This window comes from Ambystoma mexicanum, chromosome 9 (assembly GCF_040938575.1).
Source record: "Ambystoma mexicanum isolate Mex_15411 chromosome 9, UKY_AmexF1_1, whole genome shotgun sequence".
NCBI classification, from domain to species: Eukaryota; Metazoa; Chordata; class Amphibia; order Caudata; family Ambystomatidae; genus Ambystoma; species Ambystoma mexicanum.
The window spans coordinates 923,102,863-923,120,832 of NC_090931.1; the positions used below are offsets into that span (position 1 = coordinate 923,102,863).

A 17,970-nucleotide genomic window follows, 5' to 3' on the forward strand; every position below is an offset into this window, starting at 1 on the left:
TATCAGACGGGAGTCCTCCTGGGAGTTGTAAGAGGAAACAGAGAGAGAAACATAGGGACTGGAAGTGGAACCTCGGTAGCCTGTCCCACCTAGGACCGAGGTCGCCTGCTTCCCAGACGTCGAGGGGGCACTTCGGGGCAATCCCAAAGCAGGTGTCCATCAGATCCACAGAAAGCACAAAGACCCTTCCCCCTTTCACGCTTCCGCTCATCAGGCATAAGTGGGGACCGAGCTGCGCCAATCTGCATGGGTTCCTCTCGGGTTGTTCGCTGAGGCGAGGAAGAAGCAGGATGAGAGGAGTTTGAGAAGGAATAGGTGCCCCGAAGACGTCTTCATTCGGTCTTCCTTTCCTGCAAGCAGTATTCTATCTGCAGCACAGTGGATAGCAGGTCAGAAAAGGTAGGGGGTCGCGGAGATCGAGCCAACTCTTCTTTGATCTCCTCCCTTAAAGCACGCCGGAAGGTTGCGTATTGCGCTTGTTCAGGCCAGCCAGCTTCGGTGGCTAACCTCTTGAATGTAGTACTATAAGACAACAGGTCCGCCGGACCTTGGCGAACGTCCAGCAGCTCTTCAGATGTAGAGCACGTAATCTCTGGTCACTCAAAGTCTTGCTTTAGCTGTGCCAGAAAACCTTCAAAGTCATGAAGGATGGGACTGGCGCTGGTGACCAGAGGCGTTGCCAGGCTAACGCATTGCCTGTCATATTAGACATCATAAACCCAATGTGGGCATGTTCCGAGGTATATGTGGTAGCCCGCAGCGTGAAGTGAATCATACAGGCGTCAAGGAATTCTTTCAGTTTCTTGGCCGTTCCGTCATACTTTCTGGAAGGCAAGGCCATGGGTGGCAATTCCGCTGGGTGGTGCTCACGGGCTATAATCAGTTGGCGAAACACTGTGTTTTTGGTCTTTAGGTTTTGCACCTCTCCTCTGAGGTCACACCTTGGACGGCTGCTACAAGTTCATGGACCTGTTCTGCTGTAGCCATATTTTCTTTCGGGCGTTGCAAACTGTCAATTCCCTTGGATTCTCCCCTGGAATCACTGATCTCCTCTTCCTCCTTACCTGATGTGCTGGTGTCAAAGCTGGTCCTCACAGAGCCTCTTCTTGAACGGTAGTCCTTTTTTTTTATGGAGGTAGGGCCTATCCCGAGAGGAAGCCACAGTGGCTGCCTGTTAGGTTGCAGACCTGTGGCCTCTCTCCCGAGATAGGCAAAGTGGGGAAAAACTAAAGCCTCAGTAGGCATAAAAAACCTCAGTAGACAGGAGGACAGGTTGAGTAGCGTAGTCTCCAAAGAACTCCAGAAGAGGCCTGTTGCTGATCAAAGTATCCCAACGGAAGGTAGGCTCAGATATGTGCCGAGGAAGCAGGTCGAGATGCACATGGGCAGAGCAATTCCAGATGGAACCGGAACGAAAGGTGAGGAGACGGGACTCCAATGATAAGGTAAGGTAGGGTGACCGGAGGGCCGGAGGGTGGCCGGGAGGCCTGAGAGAGAGAGAGTGTGCGTTGCAAGGGAGAGCGTCACGCTGACAATGGAAAAAGCAAAGAGAACGCAAAGCAAAGGGTAACATGATGGGATGTGAGCAGAGTTCTCGAGAGAGAAAAGACTGGAGAGAGGGTGAAAAAATCAGGATGTCATCCAGATAGACGATTACTGACAGGTACATAAGATCCGAGAACAACTTGTCCATAAACCGTCGAAAAACGGCATGAGCGTTAACCAGCCCGAACGGCATCACCCGATATTCAAAGTGCCCATATGGTGTTCGGAAGGCCGTCTTCCATTTGTTTCCAGCGAGTATCTGTAAGAGGTGTTATGCGCTTGTGAGATCCAATTTGGAGAACACCTTGGCAACCTAGACCGCTTCAAGGATGTCAGTGATTAGTGGCATGGGGTAACAGTCTCTGATTTTTACCTTATTGAGACCACTATAGTCAATACAGGCCCAGAGCTCTGTCGAATCTCGTTTGGGTATGAAGAAAATAGAAGCACCCACTGGGGACCTGGAGGGCTGCATTAGGCCGTTTTGGAGGTTGGCATCAAGATAATCTCTGAGTGCCTTCTTTTTGGCTTGAGAGAGGGAGAACATCTGTCCAAACGTAACAAAAGCATCCAGTACCAAATCGATTGCGCAGTCATCTGGTCTGTGGGGTGGAAGCTTCAGTGGAGTCTTTTCAGCAAAGACCTTGTTGTAGGGAGACAGGTCTATGGGTATACTGTGCACCCCGATGGTGCTTGCAGCAGTTGTCAGAACCGTGCGAACGGTTCTGTATGCGGCTCCTTAGAGGCAGTGTTGTTTGCATTATACCGAGTCAAACTCCAACTGGTTCTGGGCCCAGTCTATCCTCGGGTTGTGCTTCCTTGACCAAGTTATTCCCAAAATGACCGAAAAGTGGGCGGCAAGGATTATATCGAACTTGAGGACCTCAGAATGCTGCATGACCGTGACATGCAGGTCTTCTGTTGTTTGTGTGATAGGACCTAACCTGAGAGGACTGCCATCGACTCCTTCAACTTTCTGCCCTTCCTTGCGTTCTTCAAGTCGTCGGAGGTCCACCTTGTCCACCCAAATGGTGTCCATAAAATTCCCTGCTGCCCCGCAGTCCAAGAGAGCAAGGGAATCGATCTTGCATTGATTTATGCATACTTGTATGGCCACTACCATCAGACGGGAGTCCTCCTGGGAGTTGTAAGAGGAAACAGAGAGAGAAGCATAGGGACTGGAAGTGGAACCTCGGTAGCCTGTCCCACCTAGGACCGAGGTCGCCTGCTTCCCAGACGTCGAGGGGGCACTTCGGGGCAATCCCAAAGCAGGTGTCCATCAGATCCACAGAAAGCACAAAGACCCTTCCCCCTTTCACGCTTCCGCTCATCAGGCATAAGTGGGGACCGAGCTGCGCCAATCTGCATGGGTTCCTCTCGGGTTGTTCGCTGAGGCGAGGAAGAAGCAGGATGAGAGGAGTTTGAGAAGGAATAGGTGCCCCGAAGACTCTTCATTCGGTCTTCCTTTCCTGCAAGCAGTATTCTATCTGCAGCACAGTGGATAGCAGGTCAGAAAAGGTAGGGGGTCGCGGAGATCGAGCCAACTCTTCTTTGATCTCCTCCCTTAAAGCACGCCGGAAGGTTGCGTATTGCGCTTGTTCAGGCCAGCCAGCTTCGGTGGCTAACCTCTTGAATGTAGTACTATAAGACAACAGGTCCGCCGGACCTTGGCGAACGTCCAGCAGCTCTTCAGATGTAGAGCACGTAATCTCTGGTCGCTCAAAGTCTTGCTTTAGCTGTGCCAGAAAACCTTCAAAGTCATGAAGGATGGGACTGGCGCTGGTGACCAGAGGCGTTGCCAGGCTAACGCATTGCCTGTCATATTAGACATCATAAACCCAATGTGGGCATGTTCCGAGGTATATGTGGTAGCCCGCAGCGTGAAGTGAATCATACAGGCGTCAAGGAATTCTTTCAGTTTCTTGGCCGTTCCGTCATACTTTCTGGAAGGCAAGGCCATGGGTGGCAATTCCGCTGGGTGGTGCTCACGGGCTATAATCAGTTGGCGAAACACTGTGTTTTTGGTCTTTAGGTTTTGCACCTCTCCTCTGAGGTCACACCTTGGACGGCTGCTACAAGTTCATGGACCTGTTCTGCTGTAGCCATATTTTCTTTCGGGCGTGGCAAACTGTCAATTCCCTTGGATTCTCCCCTGGAATCACTGATCTCCTCTTCCTCCTTACCTGATGTGCTGGTGTCAAAGCTGGTCCTCACAGAGCCTCTTCTTGAACGGTAGTCCTTTTTTTTTATGGAGGTAGGGCCTATCCCGAGAGGAAGCCACAGTGGCTGCCTGTTAGGTTGCAGACCTGTGGCCTCTCTCCCGAGATAGGCAAAGTGGGGAAAAACTAAAGCCTCAGTAGGCATAAAAAACCTCAGTAGACAGGAGGACAGGTTGAGTAGCGTAGTCTCCAAAGAACTCCAGAAGAGGCCTGTTGCTGATCAAAGTATCCCAACGGAAGGTAGGCTCAGATATGTGCCGAGGAAGCAGGTCGAGATGCACATGGGCAGAGCAATTCCAGATGGAACCGGAACGAAAGGTGAGGAGACGGGACTCCAATGATAAGGTAAGGTAGGGTGACCGGAGGGCCGGAGGGTGGCCGGGAGGCCTGAGAGAGAGAGAGTGTGCGTTGCAAGGGAGAGCGTCACGCTGACAATGGAAAAAGCAAAGAGAACGCAAAGCAAAGGGTAACATGATGGGATGTGAGCAGAGTGCTCGTAGCAACCAGGGGAGAGAGGGAAAGAAGAGAGATGCCAAAGAGCGGGCAGGCGGGAGGAAGCAGCGTGCCAGATGGAAGCGGGCCAGCCGCCGGTGTGGAAAAAGAGAGGAAGGCACAAAGGACAGGGCGTTCCGATGTGGAACAAAGCGGATGTAACTAGCGTCAAGTACCAAAGCAAAGTGAAAGAACACTGAGGTTGCAATGCGCCGGCCGCTGGGAGAGGAGGGATGAAGAACCTCCCGGCGGCAGCCATGGTGGAGAGCATCTAGACCACTCAAGCAGTATGCGACGGGACCGTGACTGGACAGTTCAATGGCGGCAAGCCCTCCATTGATATCACAGGCCCCACCGACCCGGGCGCATGACATTAAGCAAGTTGGTATCATTAGATCTTAGTACCCTCTGCGTTTGTTTTCTGGGTAGAGTCTCTGCCAGATACTCCGGATTGACACCTGACAAGTATATGTGTGTTATGGTGAGCAGACTGTGTGAGATTCTAGCCTCCATTGGCAGCCAGTGGCGGCTTCTCCTAGCTTGGGAGACATGATCTCCTTTTAAGCCCGTCGACCGGTCTCACCACACTGATATTGATATTTTATTTCTATCGCGCTCGTACACAAGTGTTTCAGAGCGTGACAAGGCAAGGGAGGGGAACGGGGAGAACAAAACAGCGATCTTACTAGGCCCAATGACAATGAGAATATGCAAGTGCATGGGAGAGGAGGGGGGGAAAAGTGCATGGAAGGCGGGAGAGGTGGAAAGTGCGGAGCAAAGGAGAAACAGATAAATAATAATAAATACATACATGATAAAGGCAACAAACAGTGGTAGTGCAGCCAGCAATTGGCAAGTGCTGGGTTTAAGGCAGGAGACAGGGTAGGTCTGATAAGACAAAAGGAGGTATGGGGGACTGTATGGGTACAGATACAGACACCAGGGAAAGGGATAGCCCGGAGGCAGTGCGGGAGGGTGGCAGGGTGAGCAGGTACCTGGGCCCGGAGGACAGAGGGTGGCCAGGTGCACAGTGCCAAGAGAGAACAGATCAGCAGGGGAGAGGGGGAGCGAAGGCAGAAGCAAGAGGAAGGTCTTGAGGTGCTTCCGGAACCAGAGATGTTTCTACTCACGTTTTAGAGTGGCAGAGGGAGGCCCCAGCCGAAGACATAGAGCTACCCCCAGCTAGTTTCTATGAAAAACGACTGACCCTGAGGGAGTTAGGGGTAGAGGAGCGAAGATCTTGCGCAACGAGGTATTTGTGGAGGGATAGCTGAAAGTATTTTGGACCCAGGCCTCAGAAAGTCTTGTGGACAATGCAGAGGGTTTTGAATTTAATCCTTGCATCCACTGGGAGCTAATGGAGAGATTTCAGAGCTGGAGAGATACGATCACAGGGCTTGAAACCAAGGACACGTCTCGCAGACCTGTTCTGGATTAGTTGCAGAGAGCGGAGAGTAGAGGCAGGTACATTTAGAAAGAGGCAGTTACAATAGTCCAACCTAGAGAGAGGTAAGAGGTGGGGGTAGGAGGAGGGCCAAGGGAGGCCGGCCAGAGAGTAAGGGGAAAAGATGGTGAAGGTGTGCCGATGAGGAGGATCTCTGTCTTGCTGGCATTCAGACAAAGATCATTGGTGGCACACCAAACTTGAATGGCTGTTAGGCAATCAGAGATGAAAGAGGGAGAGTGGGTGGCCAAGGGCAGCCTGAAAATGAGTTCTGGATCACTGTTCTGGATCACCTGTAGTGAAAAAGCAGATCCTCTGGGAATAGAGTATTCTTTTTCTTTGGCTTTCATGACGTGTATCCACTTTGTGAAGACCCATCTTCCAGTACCCTACATGCTTCTGTAAAAGGTTCTTCTGTAGTGCTAATTCCCCATATTCCTAGGCACTGTGAAAACGGTAGGGTACTGAGGAGAGCTGGAGGATGGAACAATGAGACTATTAGAAGAGAATACCTCTAAGCAGTGCATATTGCGGCATTCATGCCCAGACTTTGATGGAGCTGAGCAAAAGCCAGGGAACATGCACCATCAATAGCAGTGTGTCTGACCGCGCCGCCCACAGCTGTTGCAGCAGGTCACTGTTGGGTCTTGCGTTTCGGGTAATGTATAGATGAGTCGTCTAATGTCTTTGTCCTGCTGGTCCTCTATGCATAGTGTTAGAATGTTGGTGTCTGTGAGTGAATGACAGCTCAGGGAAAGTTGGGTTAGTAATGATGTGTGAACGTTCTGGGAACGTATGTGAATTTCAGCTGGGGCCTGAGCTGCGATGACTGTGGATGGAATGGTGGGTGTGCACTCTACAATGCAAGTGACAAGAACCTGTAAACATGTGTTTTACAGAACGTGAAAGCTGTACAAGCGTCTATATATGATTAGGAAGCCTATGACTCTACGTCACTAATGCTAAAAGCAAAAGGTACTTCTTCTGAACAAGTTAAAAATGATATCACTAGTGAAGATAGTGCGTTTTATTTCCAGGAACTGGAACATGGAGTCAGTACCTCTGCACTGTGCCCAACTGTTGCTTGCTCCCGAACCTTCCCTGCCCCCTTTATACCTCCAGGGTGCTCTGTGCGCAGGCCAGCTCGCTGGCATGTGCAGCGCCCAAAATCAACCCCGGGGGAAACGCTCCACGTTCCCCCCTGGTCCCCCTTCTCATATTCCACATTACGGAGCAAAGTAACTCACTGAGTAGGCCTATATGTATGCACAATACATCCAGCGTCTCTCCTAGGTAGGGATGGATGCAGCATTTCCTGCGAACTGCCTGTTGCAGTCAGGAGGAAACCTCTTCACTTGCCAGGACATTGACTTACCAGTGGGCTTTGTTTGCTTTTTAGACCAGTGAGCACAGTGTGTTTGAAAGTAATTAAATTCTTGTTACAGAGATGGACCCTTTTATTTTTTGTTAGCAAAACCTTCTGCATCCCACACAACCTCCCAAGAACGGCAGATGCAGCGAGGAACAGTCGAACAGGGAGGGGGAAAAGGCACGAGGCATCAGATAAGAAAGAAAGCCTCACAGAGAGCCCCCCACAGACTCTATGAACACGTGCCTAAGTCACTACTTGGTTAGGGAGACTCACAATGAGATGGGCAAAATGCTGAATTGCTGATTCTAAAGCATCAACGGGTTGGGTGTATCTGTAGTGAGGGTGCATCAAGATTAGCTGACTTTCAGAAGTATGACATACTATTATTGGATATACGTTAAAAAGCCGAATGTCGAAAAGCTCGACTTTCAAAATTGCAAAGGCGACTTGGACACAGTTTGAAACTCAAGCTTTTGGGATTCTGTTCATTTGCCCCCCCCCCCCCCCCGCTTTGCATTTAATGTATGTGGGAGACACCCCTGCAACCTCCAAAGCCCATAATGCCGAACTATGTGTGCGGGAGACACCCCCCGCCCCCGCAACCCTAGCTCACCTAGTTCCGCATTTTGGCATTGGTAATTTTCAACAATGCCGAATGCGCAGAAACCGTGCATTCAGCATTATTTTTACGTTATTTTGGGAAATACCACTATTATTATTTTTAACACCAGCAGAGTTCAGGTGTTATGCCTAAGAAACCTTTCTTGGATAAAAAATGATTTCTAGACAATGTACTGATTTAACAACATTGCAGTTAATCGGATCGGGTCGCAAAAAGTGCAGTATCCCAAACATATTGATTAAAGTGCAAAGCATATTTATAAACAAGTTGGAAACAACAGTGAAGATGGCTAGTAAGGGAGTGACCCCCAATTTTCTGTTAGGAATAAATGATCAGATCCAGTCAGAAGTGCCAGCCATCAAACCAACTCAAGCAGTGGTTATGATAAGAGAGCATGATGGCCACAGGTGTGGAAGACACCTGGACACCTACACCTGCAGAATTAAAGGACTGATTACTTCTTTCGACACAGTGAACAGAAAAAAACCCATCAAGTAGTGATCAGTCACGTCTGTGTCATAACAGTGTTTTCTAAAAGCAGACAATGGTGAATGAAAATGCCATGGTTTTCAAAAAGGGCCTGGAGATGATCAGGTCCGACTCTGCGACATTGTCCAAAAGAGATGCATTTTCAAATTGTACAGAAATACAACACTTCACTCGGATCCAAGATTGACATAATGACTGCTGAAACATCCTTGCACCAGCTGGAACCCAGTCCAAAAGCATAAAAACTGAAGGGGATGGAAGGTGCAATGGAAGGTCAAGTGTGCACCAGAACTTTCGGCTTATTTCCTTACAAGAATTCATTTTCTAACCACTTTAGCTAATAGATGTTAGAGTATGCTTTTAGAAATACCTTCTCTCAACACAAGTACCAGAAAAAAACGCAGATTCAAGGATAAAACATGACCCAGAAGAGAAGGTGGGAACCAGAAGTCCCCATTTGGAAGAGAATTCAGGATGTTAACCTAGCAGGAGTAGCCTTGGGGTTTCCTTCGTGTTGCCTCCTTCCGAAGGCAAGCTACTGGGCTGGTACTGAGTGGCACAATCATCCCTGAAGCTCTACCTGTAGACACTCTTCCATGCCTGGTGCTCATTTAAGCCTTTTGTGCCAGAGGTCGAAGCAGGGCACAGCATGCAATCTGACATACTTCTGTCCATTGAAAGAGCACTCGAAGCATCCATAGACTGTCTCCCGCTTCGAGTGACCCATTCCGCAGAGGGCACACGGGCCCTTCGGGATGTTGTTATTCAGTAAGTTCACGCGCGTATGAGACCCGTCCTGGATATAGCTGGTGGAAATGTCAGTCATACTTGCAGCTTTTTCAAAGTAATCTGTGAATACATCGTCCATGTATAATTCCGAGTTTGCAGTGGTATCCATTGTTCTTTTACCTGAAATACAGCACATGGAGACATTAAAGCAAAAGTGAATGTATAATAATATACCGTTTTTAAGAAAACGAAGCTAGTAAAGCAAAACATTGTAACATAGGTTTTCTTCTAAGAGTCAAAAACCCTATTAACTTAAAGGATACATAGTTAACATTTTTAAATAAAAATATCCCTGCAGCAGAATAGTGAATGAGGGTAGCTAGAGAGCGTGCACTGTAGAATCAAAGCTAAAAATTAACAATTAGCTTGGTAATCTTGGAAGCTGGCAGTGGAAGATTCACAGACATTCATTCGTATCTCATTTGCATTGGGAGTAATAATATCACCGTTCCCTTTCATTCATGAGGTGTTTTGGTGTTACTTACGAGAGTAATCCAAAATATTCTCCTGCGTCGCTCGTGTAAGCAACGTGTACGGAACAACAATGGGTCTCTGCGTTCTAGGGGGAGCGTTTTACAGGCAACACTGCAAATTAAAGGAAGTAGAGATACCTGAAAATGGAAGAGCATCAGTCTCGGGACAGACCTGAGCGCGTGCTGATAGTTCACTAAGGAGTCTGTGCTAATATAATAAAGTCACGTAAATTTGCCCAAAATTCTCTGTATACTTTGTACTTGTGGAGAATCTACATTGAAACAACGGGGAAAAATTGATTCAACAGACTGCGTGTTCTTACTTTTTGCATTACATTTGATAGAGCTGCTGAGGAAGAGCTCTATTAAGGGATTGCATTTTGGGAATCATTTTATTTGAACTGGTATCTGCATCGCAGTGACCACCAATGTAAGCACTAACATGCTATTGGATAGTTCCCAATTTATGATCCATTCCAATCTGTAGGTGCTTATCCATTCATATTTTTTCTTGCCATTCTAGGACTTGTAGTCTGAGTTTTATAATGGAGAAAAGCAGAACTACAAGTCCCAGAATGCAAAGGAAAAAACTGCATAAGCACCTACAGATTGGATTAGATCATGTTGGCAACTATGTATTTGCAAAAAAAGTAGTGCAAAAGCCAAACGTACAAATAGGCTGAATTGCCTTTAAACCTTGTCTTTTGGAAAACGTGTAAACGCTGCTGGCCATTTACACTTGGCAGACGGCATTTACAATGAATCCCTGTGACATCTGCCAGGTGCCAAAACAAGCGGATTTCACAGGAGTCTACTCGATTTATTCTTGAATGAAAATCTCTTGCAGGCATGTGTCATCTTTGGAGAGAGAGGAGGAATGCACAGGCGAAACATTTCCGCTCCATACCCCCTCTCTGCTACAAAAGACCGTTAAATACTCTCACGTGTAAAAGTGAAGCGTAAACCGTGTACGCCTGGGTTTTATATCCCACTTTTACAGTACAGGTCTTACAAAATTATCCCCTCTAAGTGATATATCCATCACGAGTATTTCATAAATATCCTGCAATGTACTAAGGACATTTTTTGTGTTGAATACGTTTTATTGAGTAAAAAGAGTGTGCACTTTTTCAGATCATGGATGCCATACAGGTTATGATTTTTTTTGTTCATGTGATATATCAGCCTTATAATTTGAATGCAGGAAGCAATTAGTGCAGTGTTTCTTTTCAGTGGTTCTAGTCATCTGCCAATTCAAAAAGCCAGTGTGCAGAAGGAGGCAAGTCTTCATCCATCTCTTGCGAGGAGGCTGGCCAAGTGAGCGGAGCACACCAACATAGCACCAGCAAAGGGAGGGCATTTGCAGACACTGTTAGACGGCAAGTTACCGAAACAGGAGGATCTGAAAAGCAACATTTTGGCGGAAAGCATGCATATGTTGAACGAAAAAGCAACCCATATCAAGTACAAAAAAGCATTGGCAATGCCAATAGTTTTGGCGTTTACTGAAGGTATTTGTATTTTGCATTTATAGTTACCAGGGTGCAAGAAGGAGTATGCGATAAGTGGCGCGGGTGTGCAAGAGAATGTGAAGAAAGGAGAATAGGGCAATAGCCTAATTAGGCAATAAGTTCTAATCCGGCGGGGGCTCAGGGGTAATTACTTTGTCAGATAATGCCACCGGGGCCCATAGTTACAGGCCGGAGCGTAGTAAACAAAAAAATGCCTGCCATGGAATATGGTGAAGGGACTAGATGTAGTCCCTTCTCCCTTTCCATGGCGGCGAGGCAGGAGTATGAAAAGGAATTGCGAGGGACGCGCGCTGAGTCCCTCGTCAGTTAAGTCCTTGTCAGCCGGGTAATGCCCTGGCGACGGCCAATGAGCTTGGCTGTTACAGGAGTTATAAGCAATTCTTTTGTGGGGAGGCTAATCCGTAGCTAGCCCCCCTCAATCAAAAAATTGACCAAAATGTATGTAATTTGTTAGATATTCGTTAGTTCTGGTAGTATCAACCATGTTCAATGTTAGATCTGCTACAGAACAGGAGTTATAAGCAATTATTTAGAGGGGGGCTAACCCATAGTCAGCCCCCAATCAAAAATAGTACAAAAACATATCATTTGTTAGTTCTTCCTTAGATCCAGTATGGTCTGGAGGGTTACCCAGAGCAATGCCAGAGGTTAAGATTAATTCTAAACCTTCCAGCCATCACCTCTTTTGCTTTGCTGCAAGAGACAACTCAGGGATACCCCTAAATTCATCTTCCACTAACTAAACATTGCTGAGGAAAGGGTCAGGCTCATACTGATAATTAAAGTCCCCGACCACCATCACCTGATCATCCATCGTTAGAGGTTTTTCTAGCCTCCATTATATGTGTTATTTATATAGCGCCTTTATCCAAAGAGCTTTACAGAGCACATATTTACATAGAAAATCACCCAACCGAAATTGGTACTCATTATAATTGATAAAGTATTATCAAACAGCTCAATGGCCTCCTGATTCAACAAATATAAAACACCCTTTTGAATGGATTGTGTCCTCCCACGTATTCCTCATCTTTTGATAGCTTCCCTTCCAGCTTCAGCATCTTGAATCATTTCAGCAGAGGGCGCTGTGTGTCGATGCGGTCGACGCAATGTCCCTCGGGAGCTTCCATCTCAGCATCAACGTCATCGTTGGAATATATAGCACGCGCAGCGCCCATTAGCTTCAGTTCCGTTTTTCCGTGATATGTAACGCTTCGACAAATACAGCATGCTTTGTTTTTTTTGTGAGAAAATCTTCGATACTCGAGTACGATGGCCTCATCTTCGACATCATCAACCTCAAAGACCGGGTTGAAAAATTCCACGACTGCGGTGCCAAAGTGTCCCTCAGAGCTCCTCATCATGTGTGTCTGTGGTGCCTGGTCGTGCAACATAGAATGGCGGAATGTGAGTCCTGTCAGTCCATGACTGGTAAGGCTCTGAAAGAGCGTAAAGGGAAATTAGCAGTGGGTAGGCCCCTCTACTAAATCCCCATCGACGACTATGTCGAAGAAACAGTCGTACAACGAGTTGAGAGGTAACTCTTCTCGAAGGAAGAGTTCGAAAAAACGTTCTCGCTCCAGGAGCAGGTCGCACCATTCCTTGTCCTCTTTGAAGAAGGCGAAGAAAAGGCACTATAGATCACCTTCTTCATCTTCATCCGATTCCACTCTGGAGAGAATGATAACCTGCCCAACCAAATCCTCCACTCCAGCTGAGTGGGAAGAAATCAGGCAGGAAATGCTAAACATTTTCAAGAAGGAGGCCCTGACCCCCTCGAAAGAGAAAGAAAGAGGCCATGCTCCTTTTGTGCCATCAAAAGCTGACAAGGAAAGGGCTAAGGCTAAATCCTCTGTGCCCTCGAGCCCGGGACGTAGGACAGAGACCTCTCGAGAACCCCTGAGGTCTCGATATGACGAAAAAACATCAAAGACTCAATCGAGTCGAGGGTCAAGACTTTCCCGGGCTCCGTCTATGACAAAGAAATCATTGAAAACATCGATGGCATTAGTGCTGAGGTAGTCGACGCGACACCATCAGCGTAGACGCCATTAGTGTTGAAGCCATCAACGCCATCGGGGTTGCAGCCATCAACGTCTTCGCGCACTAAACCTTCCACAATTTCTAAAGAAGTTGAAAAATCCTACAAGCCTTTGCCAAAGACGGATTTTTTTCTAGTCTTTATCCTCCATTTATGGGGAGTGAAAGCCATCAGACCAGGACAATCCACCATTTGGGTTGAAGTTTGGCACTCCTAACGCCCCAAAAAGCCTCATTTCAGAGGAGTCCAGGTTAAAAAATGTGTATGAAAATCTCCAATCTGCTAGTTGTGTTGACACATCACCTAAACTTGAGTTTGGTAAGCCAGACCCGGCAGACCATGTAGATTCCTCTTATAGGCACCTTATGACCAGAGTTATATATTTTCTGGGATGGAGCAGACCTGCTCCACCATTCGAGCAAGACGACCTGACAGACGTCCTCCACAAAGGTGCGGATCCCATTCTCCCATTTCATGTCGCACGTCAAAAAAGGGTTGTGGCAAATTAGGAGGTTCCTGAATCAAGTCAAGGGGTGACTACGAACCTCACCAAAAAGTACAGGCCCTCAAGTAGCGACCCTAACTATTTGTCAAAGCACCCAGCACCAGAGAGCCTGGTAGTTCAGGCAGCGATGTCTACTTCCAAACTGCCTGCTTACCTAACCATCCCACCAGACAGGGATGATAAGCGTTTCAATGCTTGGGCTAGGAAGGTATTTTCTGCCGGCAGCATGACTCTCAAGTCTGCAAATGCCACATGCGCCTTAGCAAAATTGACATTCACCCTGTGGGACTGTGTAGCTATGGTGGCTGACTATATTCCTGAAGGGGAAGAGAGAGACGGGTTCTTGAATATTGTAAGAGGCGGTAAGGAGATTTTGTGTGAGTCTCTACAATCAGGACTGGACTCGGCTGATGGCATCAGCAAAGCCATGGTGGTAAGCATGGTAATACGCAGGTTTGCATGGTTGAGGAAGTCGGGTTTTGCACCGGACTAAATTCAGACTCCTCAACATGCCCTTTGATGGCACTCAGCTATTTGGCAGCAAGGCTGACAAAAGCCTAGAGAAGCTGCAGACCTCAAAGGCGGTAGCCAAATCCCTTGGTGCCGCCATCAGACAGCCACAACCATCTCACCCCAGTGGATCATCTTGGAGGGGTAAATCCTTTCGCTTCTACTCCTCAGTTGGATGGTCGAGAGGACTGGCTAGTCAAAGGGGCCAAAGAAGATTCCCTCGAGGTGGACGAGGGAGAGGTACAAAGTCAGCCAAGGCAGGCTACTTTAACCCCAGTCACTGCTTCAGCTGCCTCAAAACCTCTCTGAGGCCTTAACCCACAAGACCCCAGTGGGAGGCACACTTTCACTGCATCTGCAAGAATGGCAGGGTATTACTTCAGATGCGTGGACGTTGGAAACAGTAGCCCAGGGTTACTGCCTCCCCTTTCTAAAAAGGCCTCAGGACCATCCACAGGGGAGCCACTCATTCAAAGTTCTGGATCCATTCCTTGTGCAGGAAATGTTGAGCCTGCTAGAGAAAGGTGCTATAGAACCAGTACCTGTAACAGAGAGAAACAAAGGGTGGCACTCTCCCCATTTTCTAATCCCCAAGAAGGATAGAGGATTCAGACTCATTTTGGACTTGAGATGCTTGAACAAGTTCCTCAGGAAGGACACGTTCAAGATGGTCACCCTTTCTCAGATCCGTCAGGCCCTCCAGCTCCAGGATTGGATGGTGTCATTGGTCCTTCAGGATGCTTACTTTCATGTGCCTTTCCATTACAAGCACAGAAAGTACCTGAGGTTCGCCGTTGGCGGTTCTCATGATCTTTTCGAGTTCTGCCATTCAGGCTGACCTCTGCCCCGGGGGTTTCCACCAAGCTAAAGGCAGTGGTAGCTGCAATTCTCAGGAGAGGGGGAATTCACGTCTACCCCTACCTGGATGATTGACTGATCAGTGTATGTTCTCCCGAACAGGCCCTAGAACTTCTCAGCATAACCTGCCATTCTCTTGACAAACTGCGCTTCTCCCTGAATTACAAGAAGTCCCACATGATACAAGATTTACCTTGGCCTGCTTGTATTTATAATAAATCTAAATTATTTACAATACTTCAGGGTGTAAGTGTTTCTTTGGAACCATTTGTATGCTACAGCTTCTTTGTTCTTTCTGTAAGGAAGGCATGGTATCAAACAGAGAAGACAGACACAAGTGATCACAGTTCAAGTGTGTTTGTTGAACTTCAATGGGTTGGTAGAACGCCAATCTAAACCTAAATCTAAAGATGGGATCAAGCTATGACCATCAAATAATAATAACGCAATCCTAGTGGTGTCTGTCAAAATAAAAGGGCCTATACTAAAAAAAACTATTGTCAATCCTTACTTCTAAATACAAAATAGTGTGGGATAACAATGTATGCAAAAAAAAAAGTGTTTAAGAATTGATATGTCAGGATAGTTAAGCAGTTAGCTTCCCTTCTCCACATTTTCAGCACGGTTCACGAGGTAACAGTTCAACACATAGGAATCAGGAACTTCTGCCAAACTCTCTCGTCAGTCTCGTATTGCAGAGGTCCTGATGCAACAAATAAAACACAAAAGTTTGATTTGATTGGTTATTTATAACGGGCTTAATTCCCAGAGGTTTTAAGCGCAGACCCGGGGATCAAACCTGTGCTGTTCCGTGTCATTTTGCTTCCAAGGCGAGCACGTTGCCCGTAGCTATCCTCCCGATAGTTCCTTTCCTTTGTCAGGATGTTCACTTTCATAAATTCAAAACTGGTCTCCCTCCTTCCGGCTCGGACCACGGGTCCGTCTCGTCCGTGATCAGACCCCTTTTCTGCAATGTTCCCAATTTGGTCTCCCTTGTTCGGGCTCAGATCCCTTTTGACACCAGAATCAAAGACTTTCAAATGTGCAATGGTTTTTGCTTAAATCTTCGCAGGACCACTTCGATTCACTTCACACAATTTACTCTTCACATCAATCTTCTACTTTTGTTTCTTTTATCAGGATACCGTACAGAGACCTTCGACTGAGCACATTCACAGTGCCGGACCACTCTGTCAACAGTGTCGTATCTTTCCTTCTAATGTTCAAATATTCACCACTAATGTAGCTTCACGCGTGTCTTTCATCACACGCATTTAACAATGTTCGTTCCAGCGCTCTTTTTACAATGTTGCCGCTTGCACCTTGACTTCAACACAGACCGGTCTGGCATCAGTCTTCCCAACTCACCGGCTTTGTTGTTGTATTGTATTGTATTGTATTTATTTATATAGCGCACCTGGCCCGACGGCATCTGGGCACATATCTTAGGTTACATGAACATCAGCATTATATAGTTACAGAAAGAGCATACTATACATTTGTGGATAATATACAAGAACAGCAGCATAAACAGTTACAGAGAAAAAGCATACTATACATTAGTGGAATATATACATAGTGATTACAGGCAGTAGGTCTTAGTATATTTATGAAAAAAGTAGGCTAGGAAAGTTGTAGTGAATGAGTTAATCCTAGTGTAGGGATTTACAGTAGGTGATAGTGTGTGTCTTGGGCTAGGAGCAAGGATTTGGCTTTGTTCTTAAAGGCATAGAAGGATGGTTCCAGTCTGAGAGAAGTAGGCAGAGTATTCCATGATTTGGAAGCGAGTACCGGGAAACTGACCCCCCAGATCTTTTATAATTTAAATCTAGGCACATATAGGCAGTGGGTTTGGGCTGCTCTTTGAGGTCGGCTGGAGGTTTGCAAAGAGAACCGGGAGGCCAAGTAAGGGGGTGCCTTATCGTCAGACATTTATGTGTGAGTGCCAGAGATTTAAGGGAAACTCTTTGGGCAACGGAGAGCCAGTGCAAGTTGCGTTGGGTGTCCGAGATGTGTTGGTTCCTCGGGATGTTCAAGTCAGCCCTGATGGCATTATTTTAGGTGACCTGAAGCTTACAAAGGTTTTGTATGTGGGTCCCAAATTACAGGGCTTTGCAGTAGTCTAGCTTGGACATAATTAAGGTGCTAGCAAGAATGATGCAGTTAGCTGTGGTAATGAATGGTCAACAGGCAGTGATAAGTTTGTTCTCTGCTGCTTCTTTATTCTTGGAGCCAAGGACGATGTCTGCTGCTCCTCCCCGCCTTGGTCAGTTACACAGGAGGACCCTCAGTATCTCGAACATACAATGCAAGGTTCTTCAGCCTGGTTTCCTGGTCTTACGTTTTCTGCCTTGAAGTATCTTGAAAGTAATGGTTTTCTGCCAAAAAGGTAAATGGTGTTGTCCCTCCCACAAACCTCTCGTGCCTGGCCGTCTTTTTCCCCTTGTTCAGCTGCCGACTCAAAACCGCTGTACCTTCGTGTGTTTTGCCTTGCTCAGGGTGTGCTCTCGTGCTCCGCCTTTTATCCGTGTGGGAAGTGTATTGGAAGTCAGGTGTGAGTGATTGTCGATAATTGCCTGACCTCCCCTGACCATAGTATTGGGACATGTTAGGTACATGGCTCGGGTGTGAGTCCGTTTTCTCCCTGAGCGGGCTATCCATATAAAAGTGTTCATGCAGGAAAAGGGGCAAGGGGTTGAATTTCTAAATATCCCATCGGGTAGGATGGGGTAAAGGTGTTACTAGGAAGAGAGGGATACTGCGTCTCACCATCCGGTGTCCCACTCCCCAAGAACCCCTCACCCAGGTGATCCTCCCGCACTGGTCCACCCCCAGGGTCTGATCCAAAGGCGATGGCCGTACCCTGGCCACCTGAGTGAGAGATCCGTGGGGACTGGCTGGTGAGAAATCTGCTGGTTTCTCACACACCCTTACCCTATGCCATGTAGCCGCATCTGTTTCACAGGGAAACCGGTAAAGGAAATCAGCGTTCCCTTGGTCTTTGCCTTTCCGGTGTTCCACAGTGAAACAGTAGCGTTGCAGGTCTAAGAACCATTGTATGACTTGAGGTTTAGAGTCC

At 47.3% G+C, this 17,970-nt stretch overlaps 1 protein-coding gene across 1 annotated transcript in view; it reads right to left on the bottom strand.

Annotated features, from left to right (window-relative positions):
* Positions 1 to 7,857: 7,857 nt before the first annotated feature.
* PJVK (pejvakin) overlaps positions 7,858 to 17,970 on the bottom strand; it is a 239,274-nt gene continuing 229,161 nt past the window's right edge. The window contains exon 6 of the mRNA XM_069616106.1: positions 7,858 to 9,092. Within this exon, the coding sequence (XP_069472207.1) occupies positions 8,791 to 9,092 (302 nt within the window). The 3' untranslated portion in view covers positions 7,858 to 8,790. The remainder of the gene's footprint in view (positions 9,093 to 17,970) is intronic.